The following is a 21,250-nucleotide window of genomic DNA, read 5'->3' on the forward strand; positions in this document are numbered from 1 at the left end:
CCTATTTTTTGCTTTTATTTTTACATTATTTACATTATTAGCATTATTAATTCAAGAAATTTCATTGCAATTTAAGAAGATAAAATTCATGTTGTGGCCATTTATGTACTAAAGCTTTATGATAATTACCTCCTTTTTTTCAATGACAGCCTTAGAAGTTATTTCTTTAGAAAATCAAACATTATCAAAAACTTACTTTGTTTCTAACAATAGGATGAAAAAGTGTAAATGGAAACAACTTGATACTGTGATTTATTTTGTGTGTTGACTGGTCCTGAGCACTTTTCATGTCAATTTTATAACAGAGATTGGAATGAAACACTGTTTTTCTGGAATACTTTTCACCTATGGATGGTGATTGAGGTTGTTATCTGGATTAAAGCTAATGCTGAATTACTTACAAAAAGAAAAAACAATCAACTTGATCCTTTGTAATATGAGAATAATTAAATGAATTATAGTATAAATATAAGCATCCAAGAATTTGATGATAAAAATTCTAGTCACATGTGAAATATGTATATTTTAATGTCGGGAGATTGAATAAGAACATAAATAGCACATGTAGTATGATCCTAAATATGTAAATAAAGCCCATAAGATTAAAATTATTTTTTTGACTTTTGGTATAATTTTCTTATTGAGAAAATAAAATACACAAAAAAGAAAAGGAAGCTTAGAATTACTTCTATGCATCTAAGCGAGTTGCACAACTATGAAGCAATTCTCTAATGGTGTCTTGGTGTACAACATTTAGCCCCCAATATCAAATTCTATTTAATAAATTAACAGCTCACAGGAAAACAAGCAGGATCATCAAAAATTGGAGGCTTAGAGACTACTTTGAAAGTATGAAATTGTGTTTGCCAAATCCAATATGTTTTTCTATTTATACAAGCAAGAATGACAAGACCTACAAACTACCTTCTCTGCTTTATGTAAGCCAGGTATAGCAAGCCATTAAAAAATATCTATTGGAGCTCATGGAAAATAACTAAATATAAGTATCAATTTACAAAGACAGAGAACAGAAGACATACCATAAAGATGTATTAATTGAGAATGTGAGAGAAATAAAAAGCAAGAAAACCATGAGTCAAATAGACAGACACAAAAATGAATCAAAACTGCCAGGAGCAGTTTCAACTTCTAATCAAACAGCAGACTTTGTATATAACACAGTCTGGAAGGTTCTGTAGGTTACACACTGGATTTTCTCCCTGGTCTTACTAATTAAAATAAGCTGTAACATTACCAATAGTATTTCCTTAAGCATAAAGACCTTTATACATCCAACTGTGAGCAAAATGGTATAGAGTACATATTAAAAGACCGTAAAGCAAATACCACGAATAAATTTGTAATTTATATTTTGGGTTATATCTTTGTATGTTATACATGCTTAAAAATATTTGTTTTGGGACACCTGGGTGGCTAAGCGTTTTAGTGTCTGCGTTTCACTCAGGTCATGATCCTGGGTTCCCGGGATCCAGTCCTATATCAGGCTCCCTGCGAGGAGCCTGCTTCTCCCTCTGCCTATGTCTCTGCCTCTCAATCTGTGTTTCTCATGAATAAATAAATAGCATCTTTTAAAAAATTTGTTTTGTTACTTATCTTATTAATTAAATCTTGTCAAAGAAAAACAGGCTTTAATTCATATATCAATATTTAAGCCATGGATATTATATACATTATTTATGAATTATATATTATGAATTTTATTTCTTTTTTTAACAAGCTTAAACTCTGAACTGAAACAAATCCGCATTGCAGTGATGATCCTGCCACTTGCTATTTTCAACAAAATTAACTTTGGGCAAGTAATGTAAGACTTATTTTCCCAGTTGTAAAACGTTGATGATAATAGAAATCTTTTCACATTGTTTGAGAAGTTAAAAAATATAATGAATACAAAATACTTAGTGTCAGGTACAGGGGACTTAATAAATAATAAACGTTAGATTTATTGAGATTTCATTACATTGTAGCATGCACAGAATCTCTGTAAATCAAGTGCTATTATTCCCATTTACAAATTAGGAAAGAAAGAATGAGAAGAAAAAATTGATTTTCCCCATCTGACAAAGTCTTTTAACTTCCCAGAGGCCACAATTGTTTCTTTAAAAAAAAGGAGCAGAGGTAAAATAAAAATGCGTTTTCTCATTTTCAAGTGGATCTAAAGAGAATAGATGCTTATGCAACCCATATTATCAGTGATTTTTATAGTTAGAAACTACCAGGTAGCATTGAGAGCTTTCTTTCTTTTTTCTATTACACCAATTACATTGCACAAAGTGCTATTGTAAAGAAAATATACAAAAAAAGGTTTTGTCCTTTTACATACATCATTTTAGCCAACTGGGAACTCTAAAAATTATCTTTCTTATTTTCCTTTAGCCTATAATCTGTTTGGATGTGTACAGGTGAACACAAATACCTACCCACCAACTCCACACACCATCTAGTATACACAGTGCCCTCTGTTTTCTATCTTGACTTAGTGCTATGTCATTAACAAAAGACATTCAGTTTTTAATGGTCTTTGCCATACTAATAAAGTAACAGTGTCAGACATGTCAGCCTTTTTGTCTATTTCTTAGAGGGATAGATATTGAAAGACTTCATGTAAAGGGAAGAAGCAATTAAAAATACTCAGTAATTGAATACATAACAACAAACAAAACCTTTATCCTAATCAATCTAGTGAACTTTTCATTGCATTGTAATTTTTCATTGGTTTGAAAAAACTCAGACATTTTTAACTATCATTATGGTGTAAACATCCCCAAGTATGTAGAGAATCTTTTCTTAGAGTGTATCTGCTTAGAATATTTTGAATTAAGAGTTCAAAAACAGTTTACTACAGCTAAAAAAAACTACTCTCATTGGTAAAAATCTGAGGCTAACTGAAATATGTATATCTGGCATTTTGAACTTGGTTGAATTAAAATTGATTTATATTTAAAAGGAGTATTCACTAAGACAGCAAAAATTTCTCATATGTTTAGACACCCTATTTTCCAAGAAGAAATTTTGAAGAACCACTTAAATAATAGACAGGTGTCAGTTAATTTTCCTGTTTTATCAAGTAGGTTGAAAATAATTTCAGTTGTATGGACAGAAATGTAAATTTCCCAGTTAGTGACATAAAAAGGCCTACTTTTTAGATATTTAAATTTTATAAACCATACATATTATATAAAATTAACATATTTTCTTATACGAATATTGATTTTAAGTATTTTAAGCATATTGTATATTAAAGTTGAGTAGCCACATTACACGGTATGCTTTCACTTTATCAACAGGTATGCTCATAAATAATAAAACCTGAAAATAAGTATTTAAAAATACAAAACATCTTTAACCTATATAAAGAGGTCATAATTCAATTTATGCTCACTTTTTTGGAGAGATAATATTAATATGCTAGCATTATGAAGCCAAAGATAATGAACTAACATGTGCATGAGATGATATATTTCCAAATGAACAATAATTAAGTGGTGAATATGACTTTATTAAAATTGCACTACAAATGTTACTTATCCTTTGTAAAATAAACTTTACCCATAATGTATTTGCCCTCCATTCTTCCATTCAAAATGCACTAACCTTGTCCTAAAGTTTGTAGGATGAGGATGTCCATCATATAAGGATAAGTAGTCATATTCTTCTTCTAGAGCAAATGACTGAAATACAATTTGTATTCTATTCCGTTCTTCTGCTATTATTACCCATGTACAGTTTGCACCATTTGGATATCCGTATGGAAAACCAGGGCTTTCTATAGTGCCATTAAGTCCTTTTAAAGTTCCACCACATGTATAAATAAATCCTGCAACAAAAGACAAATAAACAGACATTAATGTTATATAAAGCACAAACAATCCAGGAGACATGTAATTTTGAAAACATTTTTTTTTGTTTTTCTAAGACCTATATTACTATAATTTTGTAAATGGCAAGAGATAGGTAAATTATCTAATTTTCTTTTTTTTAAACGTAAGACATGTAGCAAAATCATTGGTATTTATGATTATGATTAGGAATTATAAACCAGTTGTTGAAGTAAAATTCTCCACGTATCATTATCCATTTCATGATCCAACAGACAACAAAATCTTAGAACATGATATCTTCCCTGAAGAAGTTTTCCATATAATTGTAGGCAATCATAACCAATATTGAAAATTAAATGATTTTAGTATGCATTTTATGTCATAGAAAATTAACTCCACTTTTTCTTGGTAAAGTAGCCTAACTCTTTTGTGTCCATATCTCTACCATGTAGCCAACGTACCTTAGGAAAATCCTTCCCACCCTGATTCTACCAGAAAGATAAATGGTTCAGATCTAAAAGAAAATCTAAGTAATCAATTTGTCTTTGACCAGAGTAGTTGGGCCAGGATAAACACAATCCTCAACTAACTATATCAGCATGAAAACTAAGGTTGGGAAGAAAATATATTCAAAATACGAATCCAGGACAACTGACAGAAGCCATCTTAAGAACTTCCATGGTTCAGTGTGCCTGAGAAGCTCGGTTGAGTGTTGGACACTTGATTTTGGCTCTGGTCATGATCTTGGGGTCATGGGATAGAGCCCTGCATCAAGCTCCATGCTCAGAGAGGAGTCTGTTTGAGGATTCTCTCCCTCTCCCACTGTCCCTCCCCTCTTTCTCTCTAAAATAAATAAACAAGGGATCCCTGGGTGGCTCAGTGGTTTAAAGCCCCTGCCTTCAGCCTAGGGTGTGATCCTGGAGTCTGGGGATCAAGTCCCACATCTGGCTCCTTGCATGGAGCCTGCTTCTCCCTCTTCCTGTGTGTCTCTGCTTCTCTCTCTCCCTCTCTCTCTGTTGCTCATGAATAAATAAATAAAATCTTAAAAAAATAAATAAAAATCAATAAATAAATCTTAAAAAAAATTCCATGGTTCTATGGGAGTTCTAAATCTATGGGAAATCTAAATTATTGATAGCTTGACTCTTGGAGACACCAAGAAAACTAACCATGTTTCTTGGGATATTATTTATGAATATATACTAGTTTATAGTCATATTGGGTAATGTAACCTAAAGTTTATATAATAGGGTAGATGGTCCCAGCATGTATCTAAACCAGTGTATATGCAATTAAAGATTGGATCCAGGGTTGCAGAAGTTCTGATAAGAATTCTCCACATTGGTGTTATTTCCAAATCTGTGGGTTGCACATGAAGCTTCTGTGCCATGAAGCTATAAGTCAGAAATATGAGCTAATTTGGGGGAGAGAACACCATACTACCCAAAGTATCTATATTTAGAACTGGATATAGAAATGTAGGAAATATGAAGCTCCTCTCCCTGGAAAGGAATGAGTACATGGTATATAGGTATGGATGTTTTTGAAAAATATGAGGAACCATGCATGGCAGTTGGGAAGCCAGAGTGGTAGATCGTGGCAGACAGAGAATGATTTGGGATGTTGTAAGTTCCTTGATCTCTCTTTTCACAAGAACACTATGCTTTTGCTAGGGGATCCACTGCTCTATCAAACAATTGTATACTCTAAGGAGTTGGCTCTGCTGACCAGAGATGAGGCAGGTGGCTTAAGGCAATTAATTAGTATAACCCTATCTTCCTACCCATATTTACTTAGAGACCTTCTCTGATGATCTCCATTTACAGCAGTCTTAAATCTGGGATATTCAGCATAGTTATATACAAATATAAATTTATATAAGCTTATAAATATATAAATATAAATATATAAAGCACAGTTCTTGTGATTCTGTTGGCCTTTTAAAAAGTTACTAAGAAGTTGGATAAGGTAGAAATTTCTAAAAAAAAAAAAAAAAGTCACTATTTGTGTGTATACATATATTTTTGCTCATCCACCAAAAGTCAAATAGGGCATTTTATGATTTTCAAAAATAAAAAATAAAATAAAATAAAAAAAGGAGAAAGGTCCCTTTTAAATTGCTTCTTGCAGAGCAATTACTTTGAAGCCTTAGGTTAATTAGCTATCACCCATTTCTATTAGTTTTCTGCCTGAACAGCTTCCAATTTGAACTTCATAACTAAATGCAAGCATGAATCCCTTTCAGCTACAATCTGATCTATGAGCTGTTTTATATATTCACAAGCCCCATAACCCTGATGGCTTCAGAAAAAGGACATATGTCCTAAAATAACATGTTCGGCTCTGTCCACTAATTATTTAAGGGCCTGCTGATTCAAATATTTCAGTTGTTTTCCTTTTTTTCTTGAGGCAAATTAAGAATTTTACCTATTTTTAAGCTTTCTTATTTGTGTTCTTCATTTTGTTTTCATTTTTTGCTTATATCAAAGTTTGATTAAACATCACATTATTCATAACAAAGTACATTTTTTCCAACAATAGGTTTATAATTTCCACACACAAACACCCCAAAAACAGAAAGAAATTCAGTTCTTAAAAGTAAAATGAAATCTCCCTGATTCACATATGTTTCACAAGGTTGATTGTGATACATTGTTATCATCTTAGTATGTATCTCTCTCTAGGTCATTTCTAGGCAAATGCAGGTATATGCATATTTCCATGCATTTTATATATATGTGTATATGTATGTATATGTATATATATACATATATATATACATATTTACCAACCGAATCAGTTATACTATGCATAATTTTCTGAATCTTTTTGTGTGTCCCTGTAAAATATCATTGATTCTGGATCCACATGTATACTTCTCCTACATCTCTTTTTTAATGACTACATAGTTACATGGCATATTGTCAGCTCTAGTCTTTAGTTTTCAAAGACACAAAGAACAACTTTGGATATATATCCTTGTGCACTTGTGTGCCATATACTTCAGACAGAATTCCAGAAATGGGAGTGCTGAATTTTAAACTTAGCTAGATACGTCCAAACTAGCCTTAATAAATGTGAAAATTTCTACTGCTATCACCAGGTTATGAGGTGTTTTCAATGTCCAACTTAAATTTTGTCAACATTAGATATTTTACAAGGCAAAAAAAATGTTATCTTATTATTTTGCTTTGCACGTCCCTGGTAACTATTGGTATCAAATATCTAGTTATTTTACAAATTGCCTCTCCAAATCCTCACTTATTTTTAATGGATTCTTTACTTTTTAACTTCCCTTTTAGGATTTCAATTGCTTAGCTTTCTGATTAATAATTGGTAATCTGTATTTGCCTTTCACATATACATTTCTAAATGAAATAACTTTGCGTATTATTATTTTTTTATTTCATTTATTTATTCATGAGAGGCAGAGACACAGGCAAGGGGAGAAGCAGGCTCCATGCAGGGTGCCTGACGTGGGACTCAATCCCAGGTCTCCAGGATCACGCCCTGGGCCGAAGGCGGCGCTAAACCGCTGAGCCACGCGGGCTGCCCTTGCTTATTCCTTATAGCTCATTGCTCTCATAAACCCACAACTCCTTAATGTTCTTTATAGTACATGTGAAGCTTCATCTCCTTTTCCCCTTCTCTCCTTAGATGATATTTCTTTCATTCCTGTTCACTTATTCATCACATGTCATGCCTTTAGGAAAAAAAAATGATTAAAAGGACTTTATTCTAGCCTATCTTCATGGAACTGGCAAACTACCACATAAAATAGCATGGGAATACAGATTATTATTATTATGGAATATGGTAAGTGCTGTGATTGGGGTAAGCACTCATTGCTATAGAATACACGGAAGCAAAACTTAATCTAGATGATTCAAAATGTGTTTGTGGAAAACCTGTCTCAAAAATTGGCATCGCAACATTCCACAACTTCAGTCTTTGACAGATACTGAATGCCTTATGTTGTATTTTTCACACCTTAATTTTCAACTTAGAGTCAATTTGTACTTGAAAAATAACTAAACTTTACATGATTTGGGTCATAATAATTTAGTTAAGAATACAGATCTTTAATATTTCTCCTTTTACTCTTTCATGTTCATATTTTACCTTTCCTGTACAGCATAGAAAATATAACTATTTGTACAGCATTTTTATGATATTGTAAATTTCACTTTGTTTTCTTTTATGCTAGCTAAGATCTATGGCATTACAAGAAACACTCTTATGTTTATTTTTCCCTTTTTTTTAAACACTTGTGTTTATCCACTGCAATTGTGTTTTTGTATCCAGTTATATCAAATGACTTTTTTTTCATGCACAAGAGTTCACAATTTTATTGACACACAGCACTTGTATGATAAAGATTGTAAAGAACCTAATAGTAGCAATTAACCTTTTTTATTGTGATTAGCAACATGTACTATGAAGTCTATCCTCTTACCAATTTTGAAGTGGACAGTATTGCTAACTACATGAACAATGTTGTACAGCAGATCTTTAGAACTTTTTCATCTTGCATGAATGATACCTCTTGAAAAAGAACTCATAATTTCCCTATCTTTCCCAGCTCCTGGAAACCACCATTCTACATTCTTCTGCATGAATTTCACTAACTTAGATATCTCATATAAGTAGAATCATGCAGTATTTGCCCTTCTGTTACTACCTTACCTCACTTAACATGATGTCCCCACGGTTCATCCATGCTGTAGTATATGACAGGATTTCCTTCTGATTTCCACTGAAAATATATACCTTTCTTTATCCATTCACCCTTCAATGAACATATAGGTTGTTTCCACTTCTTGGCTATCATGAATAAAGCTGCAATGAACATGGGAGTACGAGTATCTCTTTGAGATTCTGATTTTAGGGATGCCTGGGTAGCTCAGTGGTTGAGCATCTACCTTTGGCTCAGGTTGTGATCCCAGAATCTCAGGATCCAGCCCCACATCAGGCTCCCTGCATGGAGCCTGCTTCTCCTCCCTCTGCCTATGTCTCTGCCTCTCTCTCTCTGTCTCATGAATAAATAAATAAAATCTTTTAAAAAAAGATTCTGATTTTAATTATTTTGGATAAATACGCAGAAGTGTGGTGGCTAGATTATACTGTAGTTCTGTTTTTAAATTTTTGAGGAACTTTCATACTCTTTTCCTTAGCTGCACCCACTACAGTAAATATTTCATATCAAGTGAAGTGTGTGTGTGTGTGTGTGTGTGTGTGTGTTTAAGTAATGAGTGAACTCTGAGTTGCCAGATCCATGCATATGTATGAATCATAGTATGCTCTTATCCTTTAGATGTCTGTCAGGTCAGTGGTGTCTCCCCTCTTGTATTCCTTATACTAGTAATTTGTGGGTTTTTTTTCACATTTTTCTTTGTCAGTGCTGCTAATACTTTCCCAATTTCATTGATCTTTTCAAAGAAACAATTTTTTTGTTTTATTGATTTTTTCTTCTATTATTTTCTCTACTCTGTTTTCAAATTTTCACCTCTTATTTTATTATTTACTTCCTTCCCTTTGTTTCCAATTTAGCTTTTCTTCTTTTCTCAGTTCTTTAAATGGGAGCATAAATTAATAATTTGAGACTTTACTCTGTTTCTAACACTTGTATTTGGTACAGTAAAATGCCTCTTAGTACTACTTCAGCTGTATCCCACACATTTTGATATGTTGTATTTTATTTTTATTCAGTTTAATGTATTTTTAAATTTCCAATGAATCTTCCTTCTCAAACCATGGCTATTATAAAGTGAGTTCTTTGGTTCCCAGTTGTTTTGGATTTTCCTGTTAACTTTTGATAGTGATTCTAGTTGGATTCCATTGTGATCAGAGAACATGCTCTAGATGATTTCAGGTCAAATTTGCTTAAGTTTTATTGACCAGGATATGGTCTACCTTAGTATATGTTCCTTGGATACTTGAAAAAAAAAATGTGTATTTTTTCAACGATTTTTTGTTTCTTTGTTTTCAATTGTTTTTATTGAAGTTCAATTTGCCAACATATAATATAACCCCCAGTGCTCATTCCATGTAATGCCCTCCTCAGTGCCCATCACCCAGTTACCCCAACCTCCCGCTCACCTCCTCTTCTGCAACTCTTTGTTCATTTCCCAGAGTTAAGAATCTCTCACGGTTTGTCTCTATTTTATTTATTTACTTGAGAGCAAGAGAGTGAGAGAACACAGGCAGAGGGAGGAAGAGAGGGAGAAGCAGGCTTCCTGCTGAGCAGACAGCCCCATCCAAGGCTCAAGCCCAGGACCCTGGGATCATTACCTGAGCCAAAGGCAAACATTTAACTGACTGAGCCACCCAGGAGCTGCAGACTGTGTATTCCAATATTGTAAACAGAGCATTCTCTAAGTGTTGATTAAACCTCCTAAGTGCATCCTGTTGAGTTCCATACCCTTGCTGACTTTTTCTCTGGCTGCTTACGAGACTTTTTGTCTTCAGTTTTCAGTTTAATTATTATGTACATGGCATGGATTTCTTTGTGCCTATCCATTTAGTAGTTTACTCAGCTTTTCTCATCTGTAAGTGTATGTCTCTTTTGCCAAATTTGGGAAGTTTTTGGTCATTGCTTCCTTAAATACTTCCTTAGCCCTACAATCTCTTCTTTCATGACTCCAGTGACACATGCTGGATTCTTTATTTTATTCCTGTAGGTCATTGGTGCTCTGTTCATTTTTAATTTTTTCAGTCTACTTCTGTTATTTCGATGAGGTAATTTTTCTTCTACTTGAGTTCTTTGGTCATTTTCTCTATTGCCTCCATATTCTCTGTGGAGCACACTCTTTGAGCTTTTCATTTCATTTATTGTACTTTTCTTGTGTAGCATTTTTTGAAGATTTTATTTTTAAGTAACCTCTCCACTCAAAATGGGGCTAAAACTTAGAAGCCCAAGATCAAGAGTTGCATGTTCCATGTGCTGAGCCAGCCAGGTGCCCCTCTTGCGTAACATTTTGATTTGACTCTTCTATGTTCCAGTTTTTGCTGAGTCTTTTGATTTATTTGCCAGCACTTTTAAATGTTTTATCTGTTTTAAGTGTTTGGATTGCTTGTGGAGGAATTTTTTTTATCATGACTGCTTTAAAATATTTATCAGATAATTCTAAAATCTCTATCATACATTGTTGGTATTCATTCATTACCTTTATTCATTCTGTTTGAGATCTTTTGGCTTTTGGTATAATACACGATTTTTTTTCCTGCAACCTGAATAATATCATTTATGTCATGAGATTCTGGATTTTATTTAAATCTTCTCTTTAACTGGTTTCTTCTGAGACTGCCCCAGGAGAAAAAGTGGCGGTAGGTATTGCCTCATTACAATCAGATGGAAAGAAACCCCATGTTTTCTAATTTGCTTGCATTAACAACTAAGGGAGCAGTGTTGTCATAATTGGGTGATGGTGAACATCCTTATCTACCCTAGACCTCTTCTGACACCACCCAGCAGGAAGCAGGAGATTCCTATCACTGTGAGGTGGGTGTGAGAATCCAGGTCCTTCAATATGAAGCTCAAGCCATTACGGAAATCCTTCTATGTAATTTTTCTCCCTTTTTCTAAACTCTATGATTATCATTTTATTCTTCCACATGTATCTTTTTACTGTCTTCTTTTGAAGGATGTATGATATATCACACATCTTCAAATGAACTGAGAGATCTAAAGAAACTACATTTTGGGGCAGTCTGGGTGGCTCAGCAGTTTAGCACCGCCTTCAGTCCAGGGCGTGATCCTGGAGACCCAGGATCAAGTCCCGAGTCATGTTCCTTGCATGGAGCCTGCTTCTCCCTCTGCCTGTGTCTCTGCCTCTCTCTCTCCCTGTGTCTCTCATGAATAAATAAAATCTTAAAAAAAAAAAAAAAACCTACATTTTCTAGATAAAGCAAATGATAAAATAGATGAAATAAATATTAAAAATGTGTTTAACCAGCAAGATCTCATCTTTTTATGGCTGCATAATATTCCAGTGTACATACATGCACACGTGCGCACACACACAGACACACACACACAGACACACACACATACACACACACCTCTTCCTTATTCATCCATCTCTCAATGGACATTTAAGTTTCTTCCATAACTTGGTTATTGTAAATAATGCTGCAAATAAACATAAGGATGCATATGCCTTTTTGAATTAGTGTTTTTATTTTCTTTGTATAAATACCCAGAAGTGAAGTTACTAGATCATATAGTATTTCTATTTTTAATTTTTTGGTGAAATTTCCATACAGTTTTCCACAGTGTCTGTACCAACTTACATTCTCACCAACAATGCACAAGGAATCCCTTTTCTTCACATCCTTGCCAACACTTATTATTTCTTGTCTTTTTTTTTGTAATTTTAGCCATTCTGCAAGGTATAAGGCAATATCTCATTACAGTTTTGATTTGCATTTCCTGATGATGAGTGATGTTGAGCATCTATTCATGGATATGCTGGCATCTGTATGTCTTCTTTGGAAAAATGTCTATTAGGGTCCTCTGCCCAGTTTTAAATCAGATTATTTTTTTGTGTTTAGTTGTCTAAGTTCTTCATATATTTTAGATATTAATCCCATATTGGATATATCATTTGCAGGTATCTTTCCCCATTCAGTATATTGCCATTTTGTTTTATTCATGGTTTCCTCCACTATGCAGATTTTTTATTTTGATGTAGTCCTAATACTTTAGTTTTGCTTGTATTTCCCTTGCCTTAGAAGATATGCATAGAAAAAATGTTCCTATGCCCAATGTCAGAGAAATTACTGCCTGTGTTTTCTTCCAACAGTTTTATGGTTTCAAGTCTTACATTTAAGTATTTAATCTATTTTGATTTTATTTTTCTGAATGGTGTTAGAAAGTGGTCCCAATTATTTTTTTGGGGGGGTGTACTTATCCAGTTTTTCCAATCTCATTTGTTGCAGAGTGTCTTTTGCCCATTTTGTATTCTTGCCTCCTTTATCATAACGTAAGTAACTATATAAGTGTGGGTTTGTTTCTGGACACCCTATTCTGTTCCATCAATCTATGTGTTTATTTTTGTGCCAGAATCATACTATTTTGATTACTACAGCTTTGTAATGTAGCTTGAAATCTGGAATTGTGGTACTCCAGCTTTGTTTCTCTTTCTCAAGGATGCTTTGGCTACTTGGGGTCTTTTGTAGTTCCATTCAAATTTTAGGTTTATTTACTCTAGTTCTGTGAAAAATGCTATATTTTTTATAGAGATTGCACTGAATCTGTAAATCACTTTGGTTAGTATAGCCACTTTAAAATATCAATTCTTCCAATTTATGAGCATAGAGTACCTTTTACTTCATTTGTGTCATCATCAATTTCTTTCATTGATGTTTTAGAGTTTTCAGAGTACAGGTCTTTCACTTCCTTGGCTAAGTTTATTCCTAGGTATTGTATTCTTTTTGATGCAATTGTAAATGAAATTGTTTTCTTAATTTTCTTCGTGCTACCTTATTATTAGTGTATAGGAACACTACTGATATCTGGGTATTAATTCTGTATCCTGCAATTGCACTGAATTCATTTATTACTTCTAGTAGATTTCTGGTGGAGTCTTTAGGATTTTCTACGTTTATCATGTCATCTACAAATAGTGACATCTAGAGGATATCATTCTAAGTGAAATAAGTCAGACAGAAAGACAAACATTATAGAATTTCATTCATGTGTGGAATCTATAAAGCAAGACAAATGAATACACAAACATAAACCAGAATCAGACCTATACATACAGAGAACAAACTTATGGTTGCCAGACGGGAGAAGGTCAAGGGAAGGGGAAAAGTGGGTGAAGGGGAGTGAGAGATACAGCCTTCCAGTTCTGAAATAAATAAGTCATAGGAATAAAAGATACAGCACAGGTAATATAGTCAATGATATTATGATAGCGATATCCAGTGACAAAGGGTAACTGCACTTGTTATGAGTCTTAATACAGTGTATAGAGTACTTGAGTTATGTCGTACATACAAAACTAAGTTAACATTTTGTGTCAACTATATTCAAAAAGTTAAAAAATAAGTAAAACTCATATTAAAAAGTATATTACATTATAATAAAAACTTTTTGTTTCATTTTAGCTTAAATAATTATCAACCCTTGATACTGTGTTTTGATTTGAGTAATATATATGCAATATTGCAATATTATTACAGTAGACATAAGAAAGTTTGAAATAGTCATTAAAAAACTTAAAAATGTGCAATTGGTTTGATTTCGCTAAAAGATTACTGTATTTTTATTATCCATCCTCTAAAATACGAATTTATTGAGACTTTCTTATCTGCATTTGTCTCTTTAAGCTTTAAAATGCAATTTATTGTTTTATTGAAAATACCAACTTTCAGCGAGCCTCAGTTTCTGAAGCTAGACATCCTGATTTCACAATATAGCACTCTTTTCGTGCAAATTACCTTATCTTATTATATGTCAGTCTCTTTATTTATAAAATGAGATAATGAGTAGCTGTTTAAAGATTAAATGTGTTAATGACTGCAAATCTCTTTGAACAGTATTTTAAACATAGTGAATATTATACATGTTAACACTTTTCTTCTTTTCCTCTTCCTTTTATTTAGTACTACAATTATCATTTTTAGCCATGAAGCTTCTTTACATAATTTAACTATTCTATTGCCTTTGAATTGGAACACACAAATTCAAATAAACACACTAGAAGATCCTATTACAAATTTGTCAGAGAATGAAAAATGCCTATATCCCAAATGTATCAAATATGCTAGCAAATGATGCCTATGAAATATAATTCCATAGCTCTAGTTCATATTATCAATAAAACACATTAAAATATTTTAGTATTTTCAGAGTAGGAGAACAGTTTTTATCTCAGAAAATCAAAGGTTAATGCTGAAGAGTCTGCCTTTTTAAGGGAGAAAATATAACCTGATGCTGGTAAATTACTTTTTTTGAATTTATTAATTAATTACCTAATTGATTGTGAAAGAAAGACAGAACACACTCAAGAGAGTTGGGACGGGGGAGTTGGAGAGGGAGATTGGAAAGAGTAACTTAAACAGACTCCATGCTGGGTGCAGAACCCCATGCAGGTCTTGATCTTAGGATCTTGAGATCTGAAGCTGAGCAGAAACCAAGAATTGATGGCTTTACCAACTGCACCACCCAGGCACTCCTGATACTGATATATTTCTATGTAGATTCATAATGAATAAGTATTCTTCATTTATCGGGTGAATGTATACCAATTTGGTCAAACTTTTAATTGTGTTAGTGAAATCTTTATTACTCTTATATTTTTTTTCTGTTTTCTTAATTTGCTGAGTAACTTAAAAATCTCTATAATGTGCATTTTTTCTTTTTATTTCATTTTTATTCCATGTATTTGGTCAGGAAATTATCAGATAAATCATTATTATACTAAAACGTGATTCTGGTGAATTTACTTCTCTACCACAATGAAATGATTTTCTCTAGATCCATGAATGGTTGTGTCACAGTCTACTTTATCTCACATTAGTATAGATACATTCAGTTATTTATAAGTTAATGTCTGTACTTGTGATTATTATAATACTATAGTCAAGGTGAATTTCTTATAAGTAGCATGTAGGGTTTAATTTTTTAAGCTTATGTATTATTCTTGTAAATTAGACATTATTTTTTAATTATTATAATTATATATTTGTTTTCTTTGCTCTGTTATATGTTCGTTTTATTTCCCATTTTTGCCATATTTTATATTAATGAAATGGGAATTTTTATTGGATTTTTTCACTATTAGCTTGTCAATTTCATATTCTATCAGTGGTAACCCTAGAGAATAGATTTTCATGAAAATTTTATAATTGTTTCAAACCTTAAGCATTAGGAGCTAATGGTAAAAAGAGACATAAATAATTTACAAACATATGATAAGTGCTGTAACAGGAGTCCTTAAAAACTATCTAAAATATAGCAAAGAGGGAAAATAAATATTCAGATTGAAGTTAGTTTTTCAGAGAATAAAACTTGTTATTTGACATTTCATTTTATTTTAATTTTGCTAGTATCAGGTAAATATACATATTTTAGACCTGAGGTAAAAGATGAGATTCTCCAAGATGTAGTTTCTAAAGTTTATCAATCATTGATATGTTGCGGATGGCACTTACATTTCAAATTTTGCTACTCAGATTGTTCTACATATCCAAAATATCCATTCATTTACTTCTTGATGCTAAGAAATACATAATTTTGCTTTCCTGAGTTCATTTGACCTTTATACTGTAACATCCTTGTGTTGATTTGTCTAGTTAGTGTAGGATTACCTAAAATATTCACCATTTTCTATAATATTGGAACTATCACACTTGTGGAATACTCAAAACATTTCCAGTAGAATTGGAAAGATCTTAAAGGGTAAACATCCAGAAGAAAAATGGGATAAATGAATTAATGATGAAAGAACATTTAGGACATAATATACCTCTTGAAATCAGAAATATGCAATGGAGGAAACTGTATTAATCTGGTAAATGAAACTGTCTCAGGCAAATATTATCAAATTTCATGTAAACATTATCCTGTAATGTCAAAGGGAGGATATTGATGGTCTCCTATTGCTTCCTAGCTTCAATACATGATGCTCTAATGCACTTTCAAAAGCATAGAATTACTACTGTAAGTGAATATTCCCACTGCAAATTATGAAAAGTGAATTATTTCTAGGTCATCATGTGGATTATTAAACGGTTTGTCAGGACATTATTATAAAGTTAAAGTCAAGAAAAAAAATCCAATAAGGTTATAATATAAATGACTTTAAACTGATATGATTAGCACAAAAAATATTGAAGAGCAAGGATAACTTATTTAGTTATCAAGCATTGTAGTCAAATAAGATATCATATTAAGATTATTAGTATTGTCAATTTAAGCTTTTGGAAACTATGAGTTTCATTAGACATTGACCACAGATGTCACATTCTACCTCTAATGATAAATGCATTATATCTTTTTTCCCTTGGACTGAAAGAAAGTTTTAAAAAATAGTCCATTAATATGATGCTTTTCATCATCCTTTTCTGTTACTAATACCTTAATTGTCTTCTGAACTTTAGCCACTAAAATGGATATTAATTATAACTAATCATATCCTATGAATCATATGTTCTCTAAACTTAATGCATTTTGGCACATTCCAATGTCTCTGAATAATCCAATTTCATAAAGACCCGTTCTTTCCAGATTGCTCCATAGATCCTTCTGAATACATTTTAATATTGATTTTTAGTTTGTATGATTCCTTTCCTCTTTAAGTGAAATGTCTCATGTCAATCATCTCATTATCTTAATTGCCTTTCACATTCAGTACTGTTAAAAATGTAAACTTTGGATTTACACATAATTAATCTTTATCACTTAACAGTGATGAGATCCTAGGAAATTTAGTATCTCTGAGACTCAGTGTCCTATAAATTAAGATTAGAGAATTCTTATGAGGATTGTCGATAGTACATCTGTAACTACCAGAAAATTAGAAAAAGGTGACTAATATTTCAACTTCTAAAAACTATTTAGCTTTGAATATACCTTCTCCAAAATCTTATATATAGAGAGAATATATATTCAATTTTATTTTAATTTTGCTAGTTTTGCCTATCTAGCTTTGAATCTACCTTTTCAAAAATCATATGTATATATATATATTCAGTACATATATGTACATATATATACAGTATTACTGTTCAAAGTAATAAATTAGGTTCTTGTACCATTTTCACAATGATTACACAGACAGTGATTACAGGAATATGTGAATAACTGTATTTTCTTTTTTGGCCTAAATTCAGAAATGTCTATATGCTTTCTTCTACTCAAATATCTTTACCCCTCTCCCTATACCACTTTTTGTCTTAAGAGCCTGGTCAAGATTAATTACATCACCAGATCTTGCCCTCTAACCCTCCTGCTTCCATTTGATTTGGACCAATGTGCCAGCGAGAGATGACAGTTCAGAAGAAGAGAGGTCATTGTAGTCATTGGCCTTCCGCACTCCATAATGGGTACTGGTAATGGCTACTTTTTTTAGTTATACCTAATTAGAAGAAGCTCTCTTTCTACATTAGTAAATCTATATTACAAAAACAATGTTTTGGGCTTTTTTTTTTTTTCTTTTGCACCTTCAGCCCTAGAGCCATACCAACTCTCCACTGGTAATATTCTTCCGACTCAGCACAGAGAATTGGAATTTGTGCAAAGTACTGTAAGGAGGCAGATTTCGGAGTTGGCAAACAGAGCAATTAGAATTCGTGGACATGGGAAACATAGAATTGTATAGAGAACGATGCCCAGGAGTCTATATGCATATATATTATAAATTGATGGTTAAGGGCAATGCTATAGTTGTACAGAACAAGACCATCCAAAGATTGTTAGATAACAATCTCTCTATGTTTTATTGCTAAAACAGAAAAGGTAGAGGTTGAGCAGTATCAGAGAAGAGCAGTGCAGCAGATCATTGGAGTGCTGGTCTTTCTATTGTAGCCAAATCTGAAGAGCCTATCGTTAACATCTCTAACATCTAACTGAGAAGACAGGAGCCTTGGGAATGTGAAATCATGCTATAGACTAATATCTACCCTAGACTTAACTTCCCAAACCCTGAAGGCAAACTTTGACAAGACTCACTGGGGGCTGCAACCCTCCAAGCTACAGGGCTTGGCAAACACCTTGAGCTTTCCATAGATCTCCATTCACAAAGTATAAAATCAAAACTACCCAAGTTGAGGGTAATAAGAAAATAATTCAAATCCCTTCTAAATTAAGAATCAATATTCTTCTGAGGAAGCGAACAGAATCCAAAGTCTCTAAAATACATTATCCCTGATGTCCAAAATCAATCAATATATACCAGGGGTTGAAATAAGCAGGAAAATGCAACCCATGACTGAAGAAGAGGATGAAGAGAAGGGAAAATATAAGAGAAGGAGGAGGAGAAGGAGAAAGAGAAAGAAGAAGGGGAAATACAGGTAAGAAAACTGAACCTAATTCAAGATGAACATAATATCTGACTTAGCAATACTAATTCTAAAGTAGCTATTTTAAAGCTGTTACTTAAATCCTTTTATTTTACTTAAAAGCAAATAAAACAAAAAACTTAAAAATATATAAAAAATAAAACCTGATAAAACTATTCTGATATCTTAAAAGAAGATAGCAACATCTTAATAAGTAAATAAGTAATAAGAATATTGGTAGAGAAATGGAAACTGAAAAAAAAAATCAGAGCAAAACTATGGGACCTACCAAATGGGACATATTATATAGGAGGCTGCAGAAAGAAAACATCTGTGGACATATTAATACAAGTTATTCACTTTGAAAGTCACAGAGGAGAAAAAAGTTAAATAAAATGATGAGAACTTCAAGGATCTTTTGGGCTAATGTCAAAGGGTTTAAAATAAGTGTAATTAGAGTTCTTGAGGAAAAGATAGTGTGAGATTATATAGATGTATGTATGTATATCAGCACAGACTTCCCATGCTTTATACTTCTGAGAAGGTCAGCAGAATAAGCAAAGAAGAGAACCAGAGCCATAACAAAATGCTGAACTTATGTTAAAGAGAAAAATTTATAACATTACACATAGGGGAGCATGATTAAGAAAAAACACAGGCTTCTCCTAAAAAATAATTGTAGGCAGAATACAATGTAAGAAAATTTTATTTATTTTTATTTTTTTAATTTAAGATTGAGAAAAACAATTCAACTTACATTGAGCAGAAATATTTTAAAAGGATGAATTTCAGACACTTTACAGATAAATGAAAGCTGAAAAAAATCATCATCTACAAACCTACACTATAAGAAATTAAAAAGAATGTCCTGAGGCAAAAGACAAATGCTAACCAGTTGGAAACTTGAATCTACAGAAAAGAATTTCTAAAAGTCAAAATGGTAAGTAAGTACTTATTTTTAAAAGACAATTTTTAAAATTTCTTCTCATAGTTTTATAACAAGTCAAATGGTTGTTGAACTTAACATATTATTTTATAGAAGACAGATCATATTCACTACTTGTATAAAATTGTTTACATGATTCATCTCATACTTCTACATTTTCCCCATTATTAATTAAGCATTTTCATGTACTGCAAGGTTTTTGCTTGGTCATTTTGTTTAATTGATGAGATCTATAGACTCATGAACAATTGTATGTTATTTATCTTTTCAAATTTCCAATTATTGTTGTGCAAAGTACACAGGTGATAATAAAGAAATGTTAACTAACGTTTTTAAACATGATTTCCATGCTTAATTTCATAACTATCTTATGATTCAGAAAATACAAAAATTAGTTTAATTAATACATCATAATTTGCTTCATACATGTTAAGGCAGCCTTATATTGAAAAGTTACCAAATTTCATACTCTTTTCTTCATATTCTTTGTAGTCTCTAAGTTGATTTGTACTAATACACTAAATTCTGCATTTGTCATGGTCAAGTGAGTTAATCTCTGAGGGTGGAAATGACAATTTATAATGCATGAGCAAAGTGAGGAATAAAACATAATCTTGAACCTGAACTGTCCTATTGGTCTTGAAATTTCATGTCATCTCTCACTCCTGGATGCGAGTTGAGCCCTTCTTACATATAGCCCATTTACTCTAGCCTCCTTTCATGTATAACTGTCTAAAACCCCCAAACCAAAGTTATTTAGTGATGGTGTTTTACTGCTTAGTGGTTGATTCACATGTATTAATATATTTTTTCCTTCCAGTTAGATCACAAAACCCTTGAGAACAAAATTATGCTTTAGATACTTTTCTCTTTTTTTTTTTTTCTGGCCAAAGTTAAAGAATTGTGAAATTATCCATGTGGTAGCTGTATAGAATTTGAACTCCTTGAAAGAACAGAATTTGAGAGGCAGGTCTGTAAGTCCATGCTTGCTTTAAAATAAACTGACAGTCCACTTCTGATTGTAATGTTTTCCTACATAAATCCTGGATTCCTAATCTTTGCTTCATATGAATTCAGATGACACATTATATTTAAGTTCCATTTGGACATCAAACCAATAAGAAGTATAAGTATTGTGAAATAAGTGCAAAAATAATTAACATGGGAAGATGTAGCTTCATACTCCAGGAAATGGTGTTTATGCATCTATGGGCAAGATATATGAATTGTCTGAGCCTAGGTTCTCTTACAATATAATAAAAGATAAATTGTGGGATCCCTGGGTGGTGCAGTGGTTTAGCGCCTGCCTTTGGCCCAGGGCGTGATCCTGGAGACCCAGGATCGAATCCCACATCGGGCTCCCGGTGCATGGAGCCTGCTTCTCCCTCTGCCTATGTCTCTGCCTCTCTCTCTCTGTGTGACTATCATAAATAAATAAAAATTTAAAAAAAAG

At 32.6% G+C, this 21,250-nt stretch overlaps 1 protein-coding gene across 1 annotated transcript in view; it reads right to left on the reverse strand.

The window, feature by feature from the left end:
- Positions 1 to 21,250, reverse strand: part of CSMD3 (CUB and Sushi multiple domains 3) — a 1,166,404-nt gene that overhangs the window by 1,040,402 nt on the left and 104,752 nt on the right. Inside the window, exon 2 of the mRNA XM_077847015.1 lies at positions 3,616 to 3,838. Coding sequence (XP_077703141.1) covers positions 3,616 to 3,838 — 223 coding nt within the window. The remainder of the gene's footprint in view (positions 1 to 3,615; positions 3,839 to 21,250) is intronic.

This window comes from Canis aureus, chromosome 14, assembly GCF_053574225.1.
Source record: "Canis aureus isolate CA01 chromosome 14, VMU_Caureus_v.1.0, whole genome shotgun sequence".
In the NCBI taxonomy this organism is placed as follows: domain Eukaryota; kingdom Metazoa; phylum Chordata; class Mammalia; order Carnivora; family Canidae; genus Canis; species Canis aureus.